Genomic DNA, 18,802 nt, shown 5'->3' with positions numbered 1-18,802 from the left:
GAGTTTTACACTGAAATGAGTGCCAGATTCAATTCAGGCACCCCTTCCCTACATATGATAACACACCACTTGTAACTTGGGTTTAGTGTAAACAAATCTAGAGAAAGCAGAAACATCAAGGCAGAGAAGAACAGAGAGTCTGGAAGCAAATGCCAGGTAGTAAGGAAATAAATTTGTGTTCTAAGGCAACTTCCTGCCACGAAAGCCACTACTAAAGAGTSCACCTGGAAAAGGAGGTGCATAGGGAGTTTTAGTATTGATGGCATTAAATGAAATGTGCCCCTTCTTTGCCTTCAGCTCCAGCTTGCTAACAACACCTTCAACAACAGGAAACAGCAATGTTACTGCTGCTGCTGCAGAAAGGATGTCTGCTCATGTCAGAGGAAAAATGACGTTCCCATTGCATCCTGGTGTAGGAAGATCCCCTTCAACCACAATATAAACAMTGCAGAGAAGCTGCTGCATGAAATATGAAAATGAAGCCATAGTTCAAGGTTGTGATACTGCTAACCTTCTCACAGATGCTCAGAAGACAATTTAGCTCCCCTAGGTTGGGGTTTGTTTTTCATTTTGAAGGAAGAAATACTTTACTTGCAGACTCCACAGAGGGTCTGAAAGCCAAAGAAGSCGGGAGTAGGGAAAAGACATGAAAGCCTGACAAGATTCAATAMACAGAAAGAAAGGAACAGTGAAGCCACCCAGCTAGTGACAAGACTACAATCACCCTCCAAAAACCCATTTAGGCACTAACAGATGAAATACACATACAAAGCTAATAAATAAATAAACCACAATATAWACATATTTTMCARAGAATTTTCATGCTATAGCAGCCACCTCAGGCCAMAAGTGCTCAGCTTAAAATGCCAGGCTGAAGACACAGCTGCAGACAAACTCTAAATCTGAACTAATGYCACTGTCAGCAAGGATTTCAAAGTTAAATTTATGAAGTAACATTTTATATAATGTAATAAACACAATTAACATAACCTATTACCTTCCTAAGCACTGGGGGTGAATTTAAGACAGCACAAGGCACAGAAGTTTTCCTGTGCTGMAGAGTTCACAACCTAAGCAAGAAATTGAGTGGGCAGCTGCCCTGAGGAGATGGTGTTATTTGTCCCTCTTTATTTATTTATTTGTGTGGCTTGTTGTAGCACTGTGGTGGGTGGGCTTGTAACTCTGGCCACTGCAGACATACAAGGAAGATGATATCTTCAAAGAGCCATGCATGCCAATTTTGCAATGTGAATTAYAGGCCATTTTACTGTATTATAGAAGGAAGACAAAATGCAGCATCAAATCGATGTTATCACTGTTTTTAGCATCCATAAATTTTGTGTCATTTTGTTTCATCAGAGACCTCRAGGCTGAGCACAGGATGATTTTTCCTTGCAGCGTTCTCTCACTCTTGTTTGTAGCTAATAAGAATAAAATCTTCACCTCCATTTATGCTAGGCAAGCAGAAAGGAAGTTTTCTACTTGCTGCCCCAAGTCTCCTTGCTGTCTCCTTGCTGTTTTGTGGTAACAGTTCCACAGTGAGTGTTTTATGGCTTGGGAAAAGGAGCATAAAACACATAATCAAAGGTGTCAAAACTTGTCCTGTGACAGCCAGAGATCCAGAGTTGATCAGTTTAGACATCCCAGAACCACGATGGAAGAGTTCCAGGATGTTCTCCCAGCTGATGCTAGAATCTGATTTTGAGTTTCAAGGAAACACAAGTGATTAAAGAATAGAAATGTGATAGTCAAATGTAATACATTATCCAGATATCATGGAAATCATGGGAGGAAGAAAAAGACCTCAGGAGGCTGTCTTGGCAGAGCCACAAATATTTATGTCATTCTTTACAGCTGTATCTGTTCCTAAAGCTTTTTAGTGACGAAGACTTCACAGCTCCCATGCAGTCTAATCCAGCACACGTCTGTTCTCACTGCTGGAGTCACTCCTAAGCTTTGACCTGAACCTTTCCTGAGAACATTTCAGTTTACAAAATAAGTTTACAAAACARAGAAACTGTGAAAACACACACTACAAGCTGCAGAAAAGTACATCACATTCAGAAGTGTGGCAATTTAGCACAAAACCAAGTTAAGAGTATGCCAAAATAATAGAAACTAAAAATTTCACCATTGAATTATCCCTTTAACATAGGGGATGTCTCAGCACACACCTGGCAAAGGCTTAAAAATGTACTCCTGTCTCTTAAAGAGAAAAAGCATCAAGCTTAAAACRAATTAAAATATTGCAGAGTTCAGATTCTGTTCTACCTACAGCACACATAAAGAGTAAGGTCTGTTTTTCAATCCAAGCTCTATGTAGAGCAAGCAATTGTTTAATTGGTCAAAACTATAGGTGAGAGGTGGCATCCTGGTCATCAACTGACAGAGGGTACAATGCAGCTTTTTATTCCTTTAAATGGTCAAGGAATCCATCCCAACATCATTTTGGACACAGAGCCATGCTTATCACTGCCATACCCAGAATATATTGGGATAACTACTTGGTGACAACAGAAGGAAAACAGTTGTTGTCCAAAGCAAGTTGTGTCTCTGWACAGCTCCAGTGTTCAGATCAGAATCACTGTTCATCTCTCTGTAACAGGAAAAAACRTTTCTCTAATGTTTTCTAATTTCTCTAATTTCTAGGCTTCCACAAGACAGAAAGCCATGGCTTTGCACACAGAAGCTCCTCTGTGTGTCACATTAAGAACTGTAYAAAAATACACACCCACATGTACATAAATAAAAGCCAGGCCCTGCCCTGAATGCACTTACAAATTAAACCAACAAAGCAAACACTGCTTTTTACAGTAACTGCCACCTGAAAGGGGACAAGTTGTGTTTTGGAGGAGCCTCCCATCCAGGCTGGGTGCCCACACTGCAGAGAGCATCCCTCTGGCCAGAGTCTGGCTGCCAGAGAGCATCCTTCTCTGGCCAGGGCTGTCAGAGAGCATCCTTCTCTGGCCAGGGCTGTCAGAGAGCATCCTTCTCTGGCCAGGGCTGCCAGAGAAGGGAGAAGAGAAGCCAGGAAAGAGCAGGAACAGCTACCTGCCCCACTGCCCAGCCTCCTGCCTGGCTGGGGAAAGCTCAGGCTGTCCTGAGAGCAAGAGAAGAAGGCAGAAACTTGTCTGCAGCAATGGGAGAAACAACAAGAGTACACAGTATCTGATCACATGCTGGAATGGTGGTGGCACAATTATTGTAGATGATTTCTGGAACAGAAACTTCTCATACAAGGCAAAGTTATGAATAAAAGTAAATAAAACTTTTTTCTTGGTATATCTTTGTGCTACTGTTCAGCTGGGGAGCGGTATAATCCTGAAGATACAATTGCTCAGAAGAAGTGAGGTGAGGGGGAAATGCAGGAACTGCCAAACACCAGCAAACCAATGCTGGCAAAGGTGCAAGAACTTTGTGGGAAGACAGGACACACACACTGGGTTACGTGTTTCCTGATTCAGCAGGAAGAAGAGAAGATAAAGGCAGCAGGAGTGGTGGTACAAGTTGAAATTCCTTTGGATACATCACATTAATATGATTATGAGAGCAATGTGTGATCAGTCAAAGTTTAACTATTTGTCAGGAGGGCTGCTGTCCCTCAAAGGTTTCCAAAGACTGGAAGTTATTCATACTCCCACTGCTTTATCAAGGTGATGTTTTCACAAACAGGCAGCCAGCTGTCTGCAGAGAACAAGAGCTGCAAAGCCCATAGAGCAAATGATCCTCCAAGCCATCAAAATCCTCCTCAGTGGCTCACCATGTGCACAACAGGGTGCTGTTCACAGACAGCTTTCAGAAGCCACAGCTGCTGCCCAGGAGCCAGCACCAGCCTTCCCACCATGCACAACAAACCCCAGGCCCATTACATACAGAACAGGAGTCAAATCACTTCATCTTTCCTTTTCAGTCAACAAAGACTCCTTGTATGAGAACACACTCACCAGCATGAAGGAGGGTTGCACAAACCAGTTCCATGTAAAGAACATGGTGTTGCAATATGTTTCCATATTAAAAATCAAACTAGAAAACTGGCCAAGGAAACAGTGGCAGAACTTCTCAAGTCTGTTGAGAGTTCTATCAGAGAGAAACGGTAACCTAAACTCATTACTTGTAATGGTTTTCTGTTTGGGAAACAGAGCAAGACCAAAAACTGGGCATGAAGAAACTCTATTACAGAATTAGAGTTTGTTYCAGTTCCTGAGAGTTGTTCAAATTAGAAAAGACATTAAAAGCAGCCTGTGGGCCTGCCTTAGGCTGGGATTAACTGAAAAACAATCAAATATTGATTAGACAAGGCAAGCATGGAAGACCCCTCCAAACTCAGACTGTGTCATTTCCAAAGATGTAATATCCCAACAATTKAAGGGGAACTAGAAGAGAGATGTGYAGAAACAGAAGGACAAATGAATTAGSTGTAATCCACTATTGCTTCAGGTAACATCTCCATAGCCTCCACCCAYCTATTAGATTAGGGCCACAGAAATACCCAAACTTTGCATCAKGGCTACATAAATCACTACTGATGTCTGTCAGATGTGATGAACTTTCTGTTGTTGGTGTTGTCTGTAGAGGAAAGAAAATCAACGCAGTTTTCAGACATTTCTGAGGGCAGTAAGTGTTTGTTTTGAGGGCAGGGCCCTTGCCAGCAGTGCTACCTAAGAAGCAAAAGGTACTGAGTAAGACTTCCATCCCTGCAGGAATCTGTGCTGCGAATTTGAGCGAGAGTCATCAAATCTACCTACCCTGTCTGTGCATTTTTACCAACTTCTAAAAGTGTAGCAGATGTTTACATAGCATGGAGATCATAAATACCTTTGATCATTAACATTAGGACTGTCAGAGCAGACAGGAAAGGGAATATAGCTTGCTGAGCTTTCAGATATGCTTTTCTGCTCAATGTGAGAAACTGCCAAGGTTACTAAGTCCATATTCTCAACAGTGTCATGGTATATTACATACATATAAAGAACTTCTGGATTAAAATAACTTTTAAATTAAATCTGCTACTCTGATTAATTCATACCATATGACAATAAAAGTAAAATCTGGCACAATCAAAACAAAAAAATCTTATTAAGATCCAAGATAATGGAGRATCAAGAGATGTAGGATATTTTAACAGAAGCTATCCAGAATCTAAGAGAAGGAAGATAAATCTTCCCACATCCATGGGTAGATATTCTGCCAGCTCTGGTACAAAAGACAATCAATCAGAGGCATCATGTAACAGCGTGTCTGGGCTGTTCACTGTGGCTAAGTGATCAGGAATAAACATTAAGATGGAAACTCATGAAATGTCCCCAATGCTCCTGAATGTTCAGATCGAGACCTGCAATTTCCTCATGTACCAGAAGGACTGGAGGAAACACTGATTATTATCCTCATGAAGGAGCACCTGCTGCTACTGCTCTGCTTAAGAGCCTGGCCACCAGGGTTAAGTATYCCAGGTAAAGTGGTAAAAATACTGTAAAACTCAGGTTCTGTATTCCTGCCACTGTGAGACAAACTAAATTTGCCAAATGGCTTCRTGACCCCACCCTTGTAAATCAGCTTGTTAATCATTATAGTCATAGAGGTGATAAAGTTGTTTTACGAGCCAACACTGAAGCAGTAACATTAACTGCTTCTGCAGGGGCTGGTGTATTTTTCTGCAGATAACATTTATTAGAAGGCACTCTCTTTAAAGACACAGCTTTGCTTCATAACCTTTTGGAGCACTGAGCAAGCTGCTCCTCTTATTCCTGCAGTCTGATCTACATGTCAGACACAAGTGACRCCTCAAGGGTATGGGTTAAGTGATACCAAATCCCTAAAACACCTTGAACTACAGGTTCAAATCTAAACTGGATTGTCCTGGCCTCTCCTCCTGACAGAAYAAAATTTATGATTATTTCTCAAGGCCAGACACACGCTTGGCTCTAAGAGACAGGCAGAATTTGCCAGGAGGCACTGACGCAATGCAGAACAGACATGAAAGGCCAAGAGGCACTGAGAAAACAGAAGGGGTGGTAGACACAAAACTCATTCATGATTCCCAATTATGCAAATTGAAGAGAAAGTGCTTTAATTCACAGGAATAATGTCACAAGAATGTCTGGCAGCAGGAAGCTACCCAAAAGAGCAGTCAACAATTTCACACAGCTTTCCACTGAAGACAATGTTTCTGCCTCCATTGGTTTTCTTTTTACCTGTCCAGAAACAGCTGGAGGGATCAGCATTGGATCTTTCCTAACACATTCAGAGGGAAGCTCCAGCTTCATTTAGACTTTAAAGCACCACAGAGAATGAGCTTCCTAATCTGAATGAATGGGCAGATAAAATATCCTAAACAGATTGTCTTGGTTTCACCACTTGGATGCACACTACCCTCCAAATTCCACCTGTGGAAGCTTTGTGTAGAAGGATTAAACACTCAACAATCTTTCTCCACCTCCAGGACAGGTGAGAAATTTGCTTTTAAATGAAGTACCAGTGATACAAGAAAACAGGGCTAGAAAAAACACCTTCAAAAACCTACAGTTTGCTCCTCACCCTGCAGCAAAATTGAAATGATGTCTAACTTGCTTAAAAACTTCTCACCAGAGAGATCCCACAACAGTCCAGGCACTCAGAACAACTGGAAAGTTATGCCTAATGCCTGCTGTGAATCTCTTTATTTCATATTCTAGCTTCTATCCTTTCATTGCAACATCTGTTTCAGAAACTATTTTCTGACAAATTCTCTTGTCTGTCACAAGTGATATGTGTTACAATGGTTGCCTTTGCTTACTTGTTTACTGGAGAACAAGCAGCTATTTTCTGCATTCATTAAACATAGAAGTTGGGCATTAAAGTGAAAGGGTAAATGGAATCTCTGCCCCATGAAGATTTCAGTGGGGTCAGGATTTCTGTGATTAAAACAGAGACTTGGAGACAAACACCCTGCAATATGCTTAGCTAAGGATAATGCAAGAGAAAATAAAGGGAAAACATTCCCTGGCTGGGTAGTTCCTAGTCATTTATATCTAGGGAACAGACAATKCTTGTGCACTGCTAATTTCCTTGAGGATTATTTCTCTTCCGTTGGCCAGATTCATAACACCACAAATTCTTGTTATGATTTCAATGCACAATTAATCTTTAGTTCAGAGGAAAGGGAAATGGAAGGAGGAAGGATGATCATGAGGTAAAAGTCCCAGAGAGACAGATATCAGATCTTAGGTCTGCTCCATCTTTTGTGCAGTATACTGGTCAGTCAGCTTTCTTTGCTTCATTTCGACTCCCAGTCATCTCTTACAGACTGCCTGTCTTGTTTATTTAAATTTCAGGCGATTTAAGGGAAGAATGATCTCTTCTACACTAAAATCAGTCACTGTGCACTGCTATRAAACATTCAAAAGAACACAGTGATAACTTTAGAAGAGCCTCATCATCTGTTGCAACAGGCGTGCTATGGGCCACAATGCCATCTCCCAAAAGCAACAGCAAAACCACCCCACCCTCTCCCTCCTGTTCCCTCTACACCCTTTGCAGGTCCCTTGCTGTCCCAAAAGCGTGTTCAGCCTGTGCTACAGGTGACAGCAGGAACAGGCAAGGCTGGGACTCTGCTCAGCCACTGCTGACACCAGTGCACATTGTGTCATGCTAACTCATCACCCACACAGGGCAAAGAGCAACCCCAAAGGAAACCTAGCAATAAACACTGCAAAGAATAAAAAGAATCCCGCAAAACCAACTGCCAAATAAATCAAACTAAAGCAGAGCAAACGAAATGAGTGAGAATTGGAATAAACAGAAATCAGAAGCCCCTTTGACTTGTTTGCACCAGGCAGTCTGCACTGACAGCAGAGCCTTTGCTGTTCATGGTTCCTTCCAGAGGAARCCCCTCAGCATGTTGCACTTTAACATTTGGTATTAAACAGATATTCCACAAATTAGCCCCTAACTAAAACAGGCACTGGGAAAAGGAAGAAATACAAGGTCAAGAGCAAACACTTCTTATCTGTGACAAGCACACGTAGGCAGAGGGTAAGGTAAAGATGGAGTTTTACATTGGTTGGGGAAGAAGGAAAACAAACTGGTGACAGTTCAAGTGAATTTATAGCAGGAGACAGAGAGGATGACAAGGTTCCTCCAMGCCYTCCCCCACTCCTCTCMGTGAAAGGAAGAAATGCCAGAAATTTCAGCAGGTCTTTGGATGCAAGCTAACACAAGTGAAGAGGAGATGGAATTGTCTCAGTATAAAAAAGGTGCCTGGAAATCACCAGCTCCCCAGCCAGCTCTGCAACAAGACTCACACTCATTTTTGTTTCAATTATCTTTCCTCCTTTCTCCTCCCCTCAAGGTTTCCAGGCAGCTACACATCAATTTTGTCACACCCCAAGTTCTCCTGATCTTGTTGCAGGGATGAATTATTCGTTGTTTTAAGAAAAAGGTATTCAAGCAAAGGTTAAAGGCTGTTTTAATCAAACAAGGTTGAAAGAGTACCAGGAATTTGGCTGGTAGAGAAGAGAAAGCACTTTACTTAGCTTAAAAATATACGTGACTCTAAATACAGATGCAAATAGGCATTCAAGCAGGAGTATGTATCTCTTTTTTAAGATTAAGCAAGCAATTGCATGCAGAGATATTAACTGACTCTATATGCCCACTGAGAAAGATGTTATTGCATGAGTGATAGCACAAAATTAGAAACTTTCCTGCCTTGCATGGGACTGGATCTGGGCATTTTAAGGAGGAGTCCTGTGAGAGATTTTAGAACAAGAAAGCAACACACCAAGAAAATGGCTAGGGGTCCTCTGAAAAAAAGAAGTCTGTGAGTACAAAGTATATTGAAATGAAAAATCTGAAAAAAATGTTCTTCTCTCATCTGAGCAGGTAGCCCTGAGACAGTATTTTATTTCTKGGGAAATCTAGCTTCTCAGGATGTTAGTCCTGAAGGAACATGCAGCTGAAGGAATCCAAATTATCATTTTATGTGAAGCAGAGCAATGAGTTCAGAGCTTAATCTTTCACACTCAACCGCATGTCCAGTACTGGGCTTTTCATTCTGCACAGCAGAAAATAACAGAAGAAACCCATTTAGCACAAAGAAGTGGAAAAGGGGTAACATTACTGCTGCCATTTCTACAGGCTAAAAAAAAACCCTAAAATATCTCTGGAGATCTCAACTCAAAAGCTCCTGCAAAATACTGGCACCAATACCGGGTTGTTTTAAACAGTTTCATTTTACAAAGCCACACTTACCCCAAGTGGCCTTGGTAACATATTCACATGGAAAAGGACCACAAGTATTTAACTTGTTGAAAACTCTGGTTTCATGCAGTGCAAGGACCAGCCTGCTATTAAAAATATTTTTACCTCTGAAAAAAACAGCAAGTAAAAGGCAAAAAAAAAAAGGCCACATTTTACATTCTTTGCTATTGTTGGGACTGATGAAAAAACTTGTCTAAATCAATCCAAACCTTTGTATATGTAAAAATACTAGAAAAAACCTCTCCAATCTCCTTCACTTCTGTCTAGGAGGTGCAATGGAAGTACAGCATGGGTTAAAAGCCTGGAGAAGAGAAGAAGACCTAATGATTCCCTGGGTCTTCTAAGGCTTTCTAATCCTATTTTCTAACAATATATCAGGCTCAAATTGGGTAGGACTTTTGTTTCAATGAAATTCATTTTTATTCCCCACATTTTTTTTAGGGGGCTTTATATGCAGAAAAGCTTGACCAGAACATTGCCAGTGAGGAATGCTTCTATGAGACCAACAGTCCACCATGAACAAATGCTACCAGGGGCTGTAATAATCAGTTCTGCATGTAATCAACACTACAAATGTCAGAGGAAGATTAAATCATTGATCTGTCTGTCAAYAGGGGAGACATCTTCTTAATCCCTTCACTATAGTATGTCTACTTTGTAATTTTATAATTCCTTTTTTTATGTTCTGTACCTGAGGTTATTCTCATTATGGATACTCAATCCTTTCAAAGTTGATACACTTCTGGCCTCAGTGACATTATTGTGGCATTAAGTTCCTCATGCTCACCGTATTCTGTGAAGAACCATTTCCATTAAGGATTTTTATGGATCCCTCATACTCACTGCATGATCTGTGCCATATTATTGTGAGAACAGGGCTCACCTGTCCATTCACCCTTTCTCTGCACTGTTTTTCACATTATTTTAGGTTCATCTATAGGCAGTCAGGAAAGTTGATCTGAAGCTAATAATGTTTTAATTCAATTTCAACAGATTACTTTATCCACAATGTTAAAATGGATAAATTATACTACATTAAACACCTGTATGGACATACACATTCAGAATGAAAATGGCTTTAATACAATCTATGTCACTTTGCTTCCAAAGTAAATGGAGATAAACCAAATGGAAGCCTTATATTTTGAATAACAGTATTTRCACAATGATTCAATGTAATTCAACTCATCTTTTTAAATTCCCATATTTTGTCACTTCATTATTTTCCCCTGAGTATTCCTGTGTAAACAAGCCTTCAAATTATTGTCTTTTTAAATCTCCCATTTTGCTCACAATTTCCATCCTTGACATCCAGTAATTTTTGCCCTTATGAGGAGCCTTTTCATTYTACTGTATCTTTTAGAGTTGGTATAACCAGGATGAAACAATTGCAATGATTTAGAGTTTCTGCAGTAAAAACCASCACAGGATCTCAGAAGAGGTAAGGCTGAAAGGAACCACAGTGGGTCATCTGCTCCAATGTCCCTGCTCAAGCAGGGTTATCCCAGAGCACATGGCACAGAATTGTGACCAGGTATCTCTTGAATATCTCAAAGGAGTGAAAACTCCACAACCTCTGGACAATCTCTCCCCATGTGTGGTCACTGGACAGTAAAGAAGTTCATCCTCATGTCAGGAGGAACTTCCTGTGCATCACTGCAATAATCTTTATACACTTGTATGTCTTGCTATTTAACATAAAAAAGAGGCAAGACAKTAGTTAACTCTCTGTGGATGAACCATCTGAATTTGGAAATCATCACAACAGCCTCTTCTAGTCTTTTCCTTCAAAAGCTCCCATTAACATGTTATGTAGTGTAAGTAGCAAGAATTACTTTTCATAAGAAACACAAGACTCGTGTCTGAGTCAGCTTCAGTCCCAACCCAGGTTTAACAGTGTAAAAATTGTCAGTTTCAACAAAAACAGCCTCATACTTACAGATGAAAAATTGAACAGATAGTTTGGAACTCCTGTCGCATGAACTCTGTCCATACATGCACAAAACCATTGATATGTCCATTAGTAACCTCCAGCAGCTTTAGGATGAAAACTACCCAGAACTGGAACAGCACATCATGGCATACACTGCACGTAAGATTAATCCATTTTTCCAGTGTACTGTGTCTGCTAAAATCAAATTCAGGAGTGAATACTTGMTTCCTAACAAGTGGAGATCTCCCTCTTTAAAGCTGGAATAGCCCTGGATAAACTGCATAACATAACATGCAGTATGGCTGATGCAGGGCAGATGACCTGAGCAAGGGCTGGAAAGGAAAGCAAGTGTAGCCAACGAGGCAGAAGAGGCAAGCTATGGTGTTTGTGTCTGTTAAATCACATTTGGTGTTTGTCCCTGTTAAATCTGAACACACCTCAGCAGTTATCCTGTCTGCAGACACCTCCAGTGACACCAGGATTCTAAGAACATGTATCCTACAGGAATGCCCACAGACAGACTTCTGTAAACTTCAGTGTAGTGCCGGGGGCTTTGGGCTGCAGTGAAACCTTCTGGAATACAAATATACAGTACAGAAGTTTCCAAAATTAAGGTCATTTTGTTTCAATTTTTTTTTAACTCTGCTGTTAACCTCACAGTTAAAGTGAGCCYTATCCAAATGGATCCAAGTGACAACCATCCCCAGACCACCAGACAGTCCAAGTATACACTCTGCAGGATTCATAATATCCAGGCCCTGTTAAGCTTGGAAAGAGATTTAAATCGGATTTCATTTTAGAATAGTATTATAAGCTGCTTCATCTACTGGCAAATAGGCATTTCAACCTTTTGCAACTAAGAACAGACCCTCAAACCCCATTTTTGAAACTCAGCTGCTTGGTAGGAAACAACCATGTTTTCTAGGAGCTTTAAAGGGAACTTGGCCAGGAAACAAATCAGAATTGAGATGAGACTAACCAGGGTGAAAGTTGCTTATATCTGCAGATTACCTCTCTCTGCCTCTCTAATTCACTCACCATGCCTTATCTTTCCATTAATCTTTAATAAACCTCTTAGTTAATTCCCCAAACACATGCAATCTACATGACAGCAGGATACAGGGCAAAAGCAGTCCATGGATACGAGGAAATAGGCAGCAGAGGAATCAAAAGGAGGGAAAACTTTCAGGATTAAAACTACCCAAACTGCAGGTCAGTGGAAAATGATGAGCAATTGGGAGAAAGCAGCAGTAAGGGCAAARCAGACAGGAGGGAGGGGCTGTTAAGGGTATTGATATTTATCTGATCACTGGATTCATTTTCTCAATGGGGTCCTCCTCTCTTTTCCACTCTGCTTCTACTTTGACAAAAACAGGTAATCCAATTTCAAACTTTGAGCCTCTGAAATGTGGAAACCCTYTCCATGCTGACAACAAGGATATAGCTAAATTAAAAGGTAAATGCAATTTAACCCACCCCAGCAGAATTGTTAATCAAATTATTGCCTCTAAATATTATAAGTTTGGGACTGGGGCCCTCAGGGGAAGAGAAGGTGTCTTGCAAACACAAAGACAAAGAAACATGTTAAAGGAAATTGCTAAATCAATGCATGAATTATGACTTCTACCCTCCTTCTCTCCCCCAGGGCGCTTAATAAGCTGCTGATTGCTTCTAAAATATCTACTACCCATGTTAGGAACTGATTAAGCAGCTTACAAAGCACTGGGGGCTAACAGACTGGCCCACCAGGGAGACTGCAGCTCTGGAGTTAAATAGCTTGCTTTTTCATGACTTCATTATTAAAGAGAAGATAGCAGAACATGTTGAAAAGATGTGGAAACAGTTTAGCCCTCAGGCAACTGGCATTTTTATTTTATATACAGAATAATTTTTACCCTGTAACTTCAGCAGCCAACARAACCCATGCTTCCTGTTGTTCTGGAGTCTCCAGCTCTGAGGGGCATCTAAACTACCTCAACTTAATGTGTCAACTGAACCCCCAGAACTGAGCATGCTACCCTTATCCTGCAGAAAAGGCACTAACCACTACAGATGGGAAACAGAGGCAAAAGAAGCTCACATTGTTTTACATGCCACTGGCAATAGCAKCAGAGCAAACACAGAGGTCCCAGATCAGCCAGCACATCTCACCTCATTGCTTGCTCCACTGTAACACATTAAACAAGAAGAATTAGGGGAAAAGAGCTGAAAAGGGAGGATAGGGAATCTAAGGTGAGCGTGCTGCAGTGCATCTGAGCATCTTGTTTAATGTGTTACATAATAAAATGCTGCTGTTTAGGAAATGTTCTGCAAGATGCTTACTTAGTTGAATCAGTATCAATGCAAAGACACATTTTGCTGGCGCATTATCCCTCCCATGGTCACATTTCTCATGGTATCACTGTGTGGCTTAGCTTTGCTGAGGTTTTTTKGGGGGATGAGTTTTTTCCCCCTCTTGTCGCAATGCTCAGCAGACTCTGTAAATAACCATGTTGCATTAGGAGCTTTACAAACTTTACAATTCCTGAATAATCACTCTTTCAAGCAAAGAAATAAATACTACATGTCACCTGTATGCCAAGACTTGAAAGAGAATTTATTGAGCAGATGAAAATTTCTCACAGCAAAATCCTCTTTGCAGACTAGAGTTTTCTTTCACAGTCTTTTTCCATCCCAATTTGAACACTGATGCTCTAGGCTTTCTCTCTCTCATCCCTAACCAATGCTCCTGTTAAGCCATTTTTATACTGAACTACAAACCACAGAGAAGTACAAACYTGGAAGTACAGTTATTTATGCTATGAACAGCTAGAAGGGAAATTTACCATTAGCACTGAAGGTGAGAACAGGCTTGATGTGTAACAGGTAGGATTAACTGAAGACACTTACCTGCTGAAGGTCTGCCAGAGAATAAAGATGGATTTGCTGGAGAAGATACTCTCTGGGAAAGATCCTGAAAAGAGAAAAATGGATGTGTGTCATATCTTTTAGACTGGGAAACTCAGAAGTCTCTTCTCTCTACCAAATAACTGCAGAACAGTGATGTAACAGAGAGAAACTGGAATTACATCATCATCTAAGCACCAGCTATTTTAACAGCTTTCTGCATGGGCACAACAGTCCCACCATAAGAATGAATTCTGTGCTWGTGTCATTCTCCAACTGTCAGGTCATGTTCTGAGACATTTACAGCTGTTGAAAGCTSTTCCTGAGCACAGATTATGTCTCTTTAAACAATAATACAAAGAAATAACTCAAATTACACATTAGAAGTATTTCTTACGGTTTTTAGTTCAAGACTTAGTTCAGACTGTAAMRGTTAGTTTCAGATGTGATTTATGGTTTTGTAACTGAAAAAAGTAATGCAGATATTGTTCTTCCAACATAAAGTTGATTGATATCAATTCCTCTTTGCTTATAGAAATATGTGTATGGGTATAGACTCTATAATGACAAGAAAACAGTATTTACCTTATAAAAGCCAGGGTTTCAGGCAAGACCATTGCTTATGTACTGATASACCTGATAAGTAAAGCTAATTACAGGAAACTTTACAGAGAAGAGATGCCCTAATTAGAGTGATCAGCAGTAAAGTGAAAAACTGGGTTAAAATAACATCGCTGAGAAAAAAGGGACATTGCAAAGTTAAGTGGATATTAGCAAAAAACATTTGTGCAAACCTATGTAKCTGCTATAAGGATGTCAGGAAGAGAAAAATTCATCTATCTTTGTGTGCACATAGAGAAACAACAGTCTGGCCAGCTTTATTTTCCATTCACACAGAACAAAGACACCACCACACTCAGGTATCCGGGAGTGGAGAGTCACATTACTCTTGCAATAAAAACAACCAAGTATCTTAAGAGGTGAAACTATTTCACACTGCATGTTCTCTTTCAGAGAAAAAATTGTAAATTAGGTTCCTTCATCTCAATCACACAGTTTTAAGGCAATACAGAAACAAAACTCTTTATATTATTAAATGGATGGACAAAGCTCTRGCAAAGACTGGTTTGTAATGGTAGAACTGCATGGCAGTGAACAGAAAGACCACYACACATGTTCAAAAGCACCCCAAAGATAGTGAAAGGTGGATAGGAACCTACATATCATATCAAGATATGAGACTGCTGAGAAAGCACATAGTGACTCAAAGAAGACATTTTAGAAGCTGCAACAACGTAACCAATTAAATCATAGATCAACACTACCAAATGCAATCTTTCCACAGAAAACTCCACAAAAAACATCTCCGTTCCTTGCACTCCATTAGTTGTCTTAAACAATGATCTCACAGTGATACTTTTCCAAAGTTCTATGTCTTGCAGGGATTAGGACTTCTCACTGCTGCCAAGGTGGGCAGTACAAAGTCTCATACCTTTTGTACCTTAAAAAAAAATAGTTTTTTTGGGGTGGGAAGAGAAGAGTTTTGTAAGCAAGGCAGTGGCAACTGCATACCACCCATCTCATGGCACTCTTCTGGAGGGGGACTGTGCCATTGTCCCTTCTCAGTCACCAAGCACACCCACTCTACCCACCCAATTCTCAGCTGCAATCTCRCTAGGACACTGCCATTTTCCCCTTTCAGCTCTGTAGGCTATACTATTGCTCCTTTTAGAGGGGACTGTGTTTCAGTGGATCTGCTGCATACTACATTTGGCACAATATCAAAGATCAMTGTAAACAGTCAAAATCCAGACATCAGACAATGTGCAGCACCACAATTTCTCATTAGCAMGCAGCAACTTAATAAAAGCTAAGGAGTCAACTCTGAACAGTRTTTTGAAGCATTAGTATTTTTTCAGCTCAGAGAGCATTTCTTTCATGAAAATTTACCCATCATTCTCCCCTGATCACAAAGGCAGGCACTAAACAGCAAGCAGCTTTGCCAGGAATTGTATTATTTGCTGATGCCCTTACAGAACTGCTTAGGAAAACAATTAGCTAATGAAAGACTTCCTTTTTCAGGAAACAGCCTGAATAGCCCAYAATGCAAAAACTGTCAACGACTAGYATTGAGGACTAAGATCACATTCCTCTGCCTTCAAGGATGGCATTTTTATTTCCTTATTTCCTGCAAGTTCTAACTCCCAGTAAAAGGTGTGCAGGTGAACAGCAAACTCATGATTGACCAAATTCCTTTGTCAGGCAAGTCTCAGCCAGCACAGATCCTGGTGACAAACATCTTATCCCTGTACCTGTCCCCTYCTTTCAGACATGTTAATTTGTAGCAATAGGTCTGCAGAGCTGGCATCCAACACACCTCCTCCCTTCCAAATCTATTTCCAGGAAAAAAAATAGGCACTACCTATACAGTTCTATGCAAAACACACACACATATATATATATATATATATATATATATATATATATATATATACACTCAAATGAGGGGAGTGATTATTTCCACTGCTATGGAAACTGAGGCATTAAAAAAACCCTTAGTAAGTAAGGCCAGTCCAGTTTCAGATTTTCAGTCCTTCTATTGACTTGAAAAATTAAGATTGGTTCTTTGTGGTGGGCCAGGCAGCCAAAGCCACAAACACAACAGCATTTCCAAAAGTCATGAAGCAACTGGGCCAGTCCCTGCATGACTGCCAACACACACAGATGTGTAAGACACTCCTTCAGCAYTTGCCCACAGCACCAAAGGTGGAAAGCACACAGCCACACGGCTGTGAAACCCTGAAAGTGCCTAAAAGGAGGTAGCTCAGCCCATGGCATATAAATGCGGTGCTTCTACCACACTGGTGGAGAGCTGAGCAACTGCTTCAAAAACAGGTCTTGCTGTCCTGCCTGTCTGTAATTAAGTTCTCCTCCAGAAATTTTTTATCAGTCCCATTTGGAAAGAAAAGCCAAAGCTCAACAGGCCCCTGAATGTAACTGGTGAAGCCAACTCCCAAAAATGCGTCTCATCATTGCCAGTTTTTGTCAGGGAACAAGAGTGTAGCAGGCACCAAAAGACCAAATGCAAACCCATTTTCAAAAACTCCTCATAAAATGCAAGCAAATCAGCTGGGGCAGGGAATCCATACAGAACAGGTACTACAGTGAGCAAGAAAATGACTGATGGCTGGTTTCCAACAGTTTGCTTGCCTKCACAGGTTCTCTGAGCCTAATGAGGTCATGGCTTACATAAAATCTTTTWCAGTAGGAGGCACACATGACTAATTCACAGCTCTTGCTTCCCAACACAGACACCTCCTCTCGTGTAATGAGTAGGAAAGTAGTGTCTATGCCATCTCCATCCCTCTGCCACTTGCAACTGAAATTGTTCAAAGGAAACCAAAGTCAGCAGAGAACAGCAGGCRAGATGGGGCTCACACAAACACCACACCACTGCATTAGTGTCCAGACAAAGTACCACAAGGGATCCAGATCAAACCAAAATCACAGTCATGTCCAAAAATCTCACAGAGACCCAGAGCAGGCTAACATAACTAAGCTTAGGAACACTTCACTAGAAAAATTTAGTTTCTGCATAAGGCTGCAACAGAAGCTTTGAGCACGTTTGTATTAATACAAGGCCTTGATCCAAAAAAAAAACAAAACTTGTGCTTGAATTTTACTTTTCCTTTAATATAAAGGTCCTTTATAAACACCAARTGGGAAATCTCTGATCAGTCATTTGAAAGCAAAATAAAAGATGTCAGTTTTGTAAATCTTTTGATTGATGTGCTACAACGAACTAAATTTTTTTTGTAGAAGTCGGTCAATTAAGAGCATTCAATAAACAGTGGCCTTTCAGTCAAATCTTAACACAGAAAAGAAACTGGAGTGAACTAGACAGAGGTCAAACGAAGTATGTTAAGACTCATCACAATAAAAACTCAGACCTCTGCAGCTTCAGAATGTGACCTGTGACCCTTGAGAGGCAAATGGCATCAAGTGCACACCCCACTAAAAGCACCTCCTRAACGTTCCCAGTTTGGAAACTCCCGGACCAGTTTCACCATTGATGAGTCACTGGACTATGTGCTGTAAACCCTGGCTACCAGGCAGGGYTTGGCCTGCAATGAACAAACCAAGTTCAATATAAACAGCCTCTAGCTTTGCCAGTTACTGTGAACAATGAAATCCAAAGTCCTATTGGTTAAAGGTCTCTAAATTGCTTTATTATTATTCTGTCCTAGATATAAACACAATCAATACAAGCAGAAAAGAAACACACCATCCAAGACTTTTGGTCCAACTAAAAGAAAAGTGAGCACTCTTGGTTTCTGATTATTACTCTTTTTTTTCTTGATACTTTATAATCTGAAGTATAACCTTCAGGCAAGACAGAATCAGAAATTTCATCTGTTCCTTTTCAGATGATCTTATCAGGTAAGTATTTGTACAAACAAAGGTTATCTTTTAGTGTCCCCCTGCAAACAGAACCACCGATAAGACTTTGCTTTTTGCATTTGGATAAAGTGTGYAGTCATGGTGCTTTGTTAGCACTAAGTAATTGCTCTGCATTTAAAGCCTGTTTATCATCAGCGTAGGTAATTTTTCTTCAATGGGTTAAATACTCTGACAGCTCTGCCAAAGCTACAACCAATTAATCAGCCTATGCCTGACACTCTAACCAAAGTACAAAYGTGATAAGCAGGGGGAACTCTTCTTTTTACAGTGCAATTAAAAAAAAAA

General features: G+C 40.5%; 1 protein-coding gene across 2 annotated transcripts in view; it reads right to left on the bottom strand.

The window, feature by feature from the left end:
- The window catches only part of PLEKHM3 (pleckstrin homology domain containing M3), an 81,411-nt gene that overhangs the window by 13,854 nt on the left and 48,755 nt on the right, over positions 1 to 18,802 (bottom strand). For both annotated transcript variants that reach the window (XM_057381715.1, XM_057381716.1), the window contains exon 6: positions 14,060 to 14,123. In XM_057381715.1, coding sequence (XP_057237698.1) covers positions 14,060 to 14,123 — 64 coding nt within the window. The remainder of the gene's footprint in view (positions 1 to 14,059; positions 14,124 to 18,802) is intronic.

This window comes from Malurus melanocephalus, unplaced genomic scaffold, assembly GCF_030028575.1.
Source record: "Malurus melanocephalus ecotype Western Australia unplaced genomic scaffold, MMel_1.1 scaffold_524, whole genome shotgun sequence".
NCBI classification, from domain to species: domain Eukaryota; kingdom Metazoa; phylum Chordata; class Aves; order Passeriformes; family Maluridae; genus Malurus; species Malurus melanocephalus.
Note: the sequence above shows the minus strand (reverse complement) of the source record. Positions and strands in the feature narration are given on the sequence as shown.